The 6,952-nt window shown below is 37.8% G+C and overlaps 1 protein-coding gene across 1 annotated transcript; it reads left to right on the top strand.

The window, feature by feature from the left end:
- The first annotated feature begins 4,102 nt into the window (after nucleotides 1–4,102).
- Nucleotides 4,103–5,182, top strand: LOC139712801 (adenosine receptor A3-like). The gene has a single exon (XM_071624593.1). The coding sequence runs from the start codon at nucleotides 4,103–4,105 to the stop codon at nucleotides 5,180–5,182; it is 1,080 nt and encodes a 359-aa protein (XP_071480694.1).
- Nucleotides 5,183–6,952: the final 1,770 nt, after the last annotated feature.

Below are 6,952 nucleotides of genomic sequence, written 5' to 3' on the forward strand. Positions count from 1 at the left end.
CCACGTATATCCGTGGATTACCAGACAATGAGCAGTGCGGTTGAGGCATTTGAGTGCGACATGCATACCATCACTGAAGCAGGGGAGGAAGTGACTCATGAAATGAGGTGATTTCATTTATTACTGTGAAAGTGAAGACTGAACTGGCAATGTTTTATGTGAAGCCGAAGTCCCATATCGGAAGGCTGCCCTTACCCCTCCCCAACAACATCACACACGTGCATTGACACACACACACACACACACACACACACACACATGTAAATACAAAAATGAGGAATTACAGAAATGACAATGATTCATCATTTAATGGGCATGTGGGGACAATTGTATGTGTCCCTGGTGGAGCAGCTCTTCCATTTTGAATAGGGAGACAGCAAAACTAGACTCGTCTTTGACAGGAAATAGGGAAAAGGGAAAAACACCCACAAAACTGTCACAATTCCTATAAAGCTGTTAATCAAAGCTGGTTCTTAACATGCTGCTCTTTTTGACTATTAGTGTCCTCTTCAGGTACCTTTGATAGGCTGACCAACTCATAGTTTTTGTACCTTGGCACATCTCTGACATCCTTTGAAACTGACATTAAACCTACATGAATAAATGCAAAAATAATCACAGAGCACATAAGTGAAGTTTAAGGAAATCAGACTATCCATTCAAAAGTTATGAATTATTAAACTTTTGGTACTGCAAATGCTAGATAAGGAGATAGCACTTGGTGATGTCACAGTAGGACAATGATACATGTACAAAGAAAATATAAAATAGATTCCACAGAATTTAATATTCTGTGAAATGTACATGCATTCCTTTTACTTGATACCAACATTAAGGTGATACCAAGGTGTATCATTTCCCCTGCCTTCTGAAAGAGGTATTCAAGCCAAGTGCCCTTTCATTATGTGCTAATAAAGTGAAGTGTGTTGAGTTCTCTTTCTATTTTGTATATGGTTGTTTATGCGTATCATCATGAATTGTTACAGTTGTGTTATCCAGCGATGGTTGTACCAAAAATTTAAAGATACATAACTTTTGAAGGGATTTTTCAGATTTTCCTCAAACTTAACCATGTGTTCTGCTAATAGTTCTGCATTTACACAATTTCCCCTTATTGTTTTTGTGCTGGACCAAGTTTGGTGAACTCTACCCAATGGTAATACTATTTGGCAGATGAGAGTATTTCGTTGTATCTTATATCAAAAATGCTTTTGCACACTGTTTGAACTTATCCAAGTTCAATAGAGTTATTATTGTTTGAATATTTTCACATCATAAAATATTCCACATTTACATTAAGATGAGCCACAGCAGATACTAAAATCTAAAATGGATGGAGATCGATTGAATTTGTCAGCAAAGCAACCTAAGAATGCCAAATCACCTTCATCATTAATTGATTAATTTTCATGTTACATACTTAGGGTAATGTGGTGTAGGTATGCAAAATCCCATTCCATGGCTAGCTTTTGTTGAATTACAAAATATGCAATTGTTTTAAAGGTTCATGGTAACCTGGTAGGACTTTCTTTCTGTGACGAATCACAGTGAAACTCATGATAACATGAACGCAGGATTGACTTGTTGTTTTTTGTGGCAAGGTGTTACATGTGAACTCAAGCAAAAATATTGGCTTGAATGAGGTTGTACTTCAGATATGGAAGAGAATTGTGAGTACTCCATTGTTACTTTAAATGTCTGCATCACTTTCGATAATGAATGCCATAGTTAATTCTATTGAAAGTTCACTTGCTTAGACTTATGGTTGCTTTGTAGTTGAAAGGTCACTGAATCACATTTTTCCTGTACATGATGCAGGGATAGAACACAATGTACATACAGAAAATCCATGTCTTTCATCAACACCTAGATTATGAAACTTGTGTGTTAAAAATGCGTAATGATACTTGAATCTTTAATTTTGTTGATTATAAATTTGCAGATAATTTAGAACAAATATAGACAGATAAGATTGCAATTTGATTGCTCTGCAGAAATCATGTGGACAAATTAGAACTTGATTGATTAAACGATTCTTGCTCTCAGAAGGTGCTCTGTGGATAGAATTTGGCAGTTAGAAAAATGATCTGGATGTTTCTGTGAATTTTTGCACAGAGAACAGATGTTCAAACTTGTAATGAACAGAATGTCCTCCGTGAAACTGATGCTAGATTCTTTCAGCATCTGAATGAATGTGGTGGTACGTTTTATCATACTTGATGTTATCATAAAGGATAAACTGTATCCACACCCTTCCTTCTCTTTGTAATGATATTTTTGGCACATCTAAAGGCACTCAGAATCTGTAATCGATGAATTCCACTGTATCTTTCCATCTCCCCACTCTGCCGGCACGCTTTTGTCAGAGCATTTGTGCTGCTTAAGTGAGTGAATTGCACCGTGCTTTGCTGGACTGAAGTCAACAGCAGAATAAATTCATTATTCAATTGAAGTCTGATGCCATCGTGTATGTTGCTACTCAGTAAGCTAGGTTTTCAGTGGCATATGGTTGTGTTCACACTGGACTAATCTACAAATTCTGAGAGACTCATATTGCTCGTAGATCTAGCATATACAGTTGTAGAGTTGCACCATTCTTTGCAGGACTGAAGTCAACAGCAGAATAAATTAATTATTCAATTGAAGTTTGATGCCATCGTGTGTGTTGCTTCTCAGTGAGCTAGGTTTTCAGTGACATATGGTTAGTTCATACTGGACTATTCTACAAATTCTGAGAGTTCTCATATTGCTCATAGATCTAGCATAATATACATTTGTAGAGTTGCACCATTCTTTGCAGGAATGAAGTCAACAGCGGAATGAAATCATTATTCAACTGAAGTTTGATACCATTGTGTATGGCTTGTCTGTGAGTTAGGTTTTTAGTGGCATGTGGTTGCATTCACACTTGAATAATTTTCAAGTTCTGGTTGCATATACACTTCCTTTCAAGGAGCTGATGCTTTATATTTCAGACTGTTGTGAAGTGGAGATTTCTAATGCAATTTAAAAAGAATGAAATTTTAAGTTACATGTATTAGGCATGAAGTCACTAATCCTGTGTAAGATAATATTTAAGATTCTCTCCTTTTCCACACAATGTGTGTCAAATGCCATTTTTATGAAGGCAGTGTTCTGCAAGCATTCCTCCTGCAATGATGCAAATATGCAAAATGTGCATTCATTTATACCTTCACGCAGGAAGAATCTGACCAATTACATCAACCACATTTGAGTCATTGATGAGGTTTCCAAGCTGATATGGCCATGAGGCTTTTAGACGCCATGGTTACAGGGTTTCATTCTTCATGGCTGATGGACTGCTATTGTACCTCACATTCATTACCTGAATGGCAAATACTGGCATGATACAGACCTCATCTAATATGCTAGACATTTTCTCCCTGCAGTTAAAAAATGCCCTACGAAAAAAAGAAAAAATCGAGGGCCCAGAAAATGGCAATTAATGTAAAATCTAGACCTTTCTGTTAAAGATTTCACAGCTACTAGCTAGAGTTTACTTTGGAATGGATTAATTTGCTGGGAGAGAGAGAAAAAAATGACTGTATAACAGTGCATATTATTTTCTCTAAACAATCTAATCTTCCACATGTGTGAACACCACCAATGTATATCTATACCGGGTGACGCAATTGAGAGAGAAGTGAATACCTGTATTGCTGCAGGAGATTTGAATACAACTGCGCAGATGGGGGTGTATCCGAGCTGGGGTGACTTCTTGGTTGCCATGGAAATGCATAGCTTTGTTATTTCCCCCCCCCCCCCTCTTGTCATAAGTGTAAGCCTGACTTAGCATATGCCAAGGGTGCGTCAGCAGAATTATGCAGTAAGTACCTTACTCTCATCTGGTAAGGGCGATACCAATCTATTGACCCAAAATGTTTGCGCGTGGCTGATTGTCATTCATTCGCATAGCAAGCATCTCTCTCTCTCTCTGGATAGTAGAGGTCTCGAGTCTGTTGGCAGTAACTGACACACAGACATGGCATTACCTACGTTGTGCGGGAAAATGCTCTCTCAGAGGATTCTGCGAGTATTGAGCTAATATCCTTCTTCTAAATGTGCATCACACATCAAAAAAATGGCTACTCTGGCAAGATTCTCTTTGCCATTCACGTCGTCCGGTGGAAACACCACGGCGGATGCTATTCAAATCCAGGAGCTGGTCAAAGCTTGCTGTTTCATAGCGGTGGGGCTGATTGCTGTGGTGGGCAACATCTTTGTGATTTTCATGGTGGCCGTGTCACGGAAACTTCACACCATCACCAACATCTTTGTCATCAACTTGAGCATTGCAGACCTTCTCATAGGGCTCCTGTTTCCCTTGCAAAGCCTGTGGATCCTTCATCTGGAGGATGCTTTATCGCTGCCTGCATGGGCCTGTACCACCATTGGAGCTCTGATCATCATTGCTATAGGATGTAGTGTGTCAACACTTGCTTTTATTGCCTTTAACCGCTACATTCTGATTGCGAGATCTCGCGTTGTGTATCAAAGAGTCTTCACACCTCTGAACATTACACTCATGGTTTCTTCTACGTGGCTGAACCTGACTGGTTTTCTTATCATCCCGCAGGCGGTTGGATATGGAAGTCTTGGCTACGACACTTACTTGGAACTGTGTGCATGGGATCCAGCTCATGAATATGATGTAATATATAAGAGTGGGGCACTGGCTTTCTTGACAATTCCTCTCTTGCTCTCCAGCCTCTGCTACTGGCTCCTGTTTCGCTATGTAAAGAACCATCTGAGTAACCTTGCTGCCCACCGGCAAAACGCGCCGCCGGTTGCCTCAACCAGACGTATCGACATAGTCATCACCAAGAACCTGCTCTTGGTCATATGTACATTCTATGTCTGCATCTTGCCGTTTGTCATTGCCTACTGTGCTACCGGCTTCGTGGCCAATCCCCTGCAGTATGGACAAATGGCAGCATACCTTGCCATCCTGCTTGGTGTCAACAGCTGCCTGAACCCACTCTTCTACTGTCTGAAGCACCCTCACTTCCGAGAGGTCTTCGGCTTTGTCATCAGGTGCCAGCTGTCTAAGGTCCCCTTACCTTCCCGCATCCTCAAATCGGTCCTGACCAAGCCGGACAGGCGTGGCGGCCTAACTGACACTACCACGTGGAATGCCCGGACAGAGACAAATATATCTTGATGATTTACCATTACGGAGGAGAGCTATATTTTCCTCCCTGCAATGTTTTATGCAGGAAATGACTGATATTCGTACGGATTTAACCATCTGGCAGAACTGAATGTTTCACAATGAAACTTGGATAAGTTTATGACTTATAAACAGTTTATTGTTGATGAAACTTATATTTTTATTTATTGTTGATGAAACTTATATTTTTATTTATTATTCACATATCAGCACCTTTTGTTTTCCTCCCCAAAATACCTATGGCAATGAGAAATGTTATAATAGTCTTGTTTAAGGTGAGAGAACATTATGAACTGTTATCGGTGATTATTCATTGGTAATGCCTTGTCCTGTTTCTTGTTGAACTAGGATTGCATGCTAGTTCAATGTTTGAGCCGAAGTTCAGTTTTATTTATTTATTCTTTTTTTATTTTCCTGGCACGGGGCAGGGGGTGGTGATATCATTCATATGACTTCATTTGCAATATTTGAAAGTACTTTCAATTTTATCTGTTTTACAATATTAAAGGGATTAGGTGATTGTTTTACTTTTTCTCTGATGTATCTGTCATGAAATGTCAAGTGCCAATTGTCTACTGAACCATAGCATGTGATGCTTGCTGGATAGATGAAATTTGACAATGGACTGATATTTGCAACGATTTTCTTGCAACCCTTGTCTCTTCAAATGTAATTGGATAAATCGATTAAAGGATAAGATAGAAAGAACAAGCATTTTATTGTGGTTGGATCTATGCACATTGTATGTCTCATATTGTGCTTTGTATATAGATGGGCTAAAAACCAATAACTTTTGAAGTAGGAAGTTGCTTTTTGTATTAACAGTCTATATTTTTTGTTCTCAATTGCTTGCTTAAATAAGATCATTAATTATTTCCTTTCCATTGAGTAAAGGAATGGTATAGTTTTGATATTGAGATGAGGCTTCAGGTTTCCATTTTTTCTTTGATGAGATTTATAATGAGAAAACTCATATGAAATATGAAAATTCTAAGAGGAATTCAAAATTTATTTGATAAAAATTGGTTTTGATATTGTTGAAATATCCAGAAACAATGAGGTCGTAATGAAAAAATAATTTTATGAGGACCATTTTGTTTTAATTTGTTTTTAGGTATCTCAGCTGGTTAAAAACTGATTTTCATCAAAAAACTGTTAATTCCTCTTGGAACCGTATGCTCTTTAATATTTCATTAGGGGTTTTTAACCAGTTGAGGATGGGATGATTTTGCTACAACAGGCATTTCCCAGTCACAATTAATTGAGCATACTTAGGACTCATGCTCAATAGGATAATTACCTTGCAAGGAATTAGAATCTGAATCCCCATCTCAACCAAAACTTTGCCATCCCATTTAGTGCTATGAGGAGACCTGAAAGTGTTCGTTTTCCTGTGAAATTGAGAAAATATTTTATTCACAAGTGATAATTAACAAACATCTATAGTGGTTTAGTATTTTTTTTTTAAGATCAAGATTTCTCTTGTGGCTGTTTTTTTTTATCTTATTTTTTTAAAAGAAACAACGGAAGAAGTAGGTTTTCTGTATTTTGGTTTTCTTTTATATTTTTAATTACACTAGACTGCCTTATGCGTTGTATGAGTTTTGTACAAGTGTAGAAATTCTCGTTTCATTTTGGACCATACAATCGTTAATCTTGTCATGCTGCAGATTATACTAATATAAAAAAAAGAAAAGAATAATTCACTTAAGTATGACAAAGAAAGTGGCTGCATGCAGTCAAAATGATAGAAAAATAAAG

Source organism: Diadema antillarum, unplaced genomic scaffold (genome assembly GCF_040938485.1).
Source record: "Diadema antillarum isolate AM-2024a unplaced genomic scaffold, OU_Dant_1.0 seq00001860_RagTag, whole genome shotgun sequence".
NCBI classification, from domain to species: domain Eukaryota; kingdom Metazoa; phylum Echinodermata; class Echinoidea; order Diadematoida; family Diadematidae; genus Diadema; species Diadema antillarum.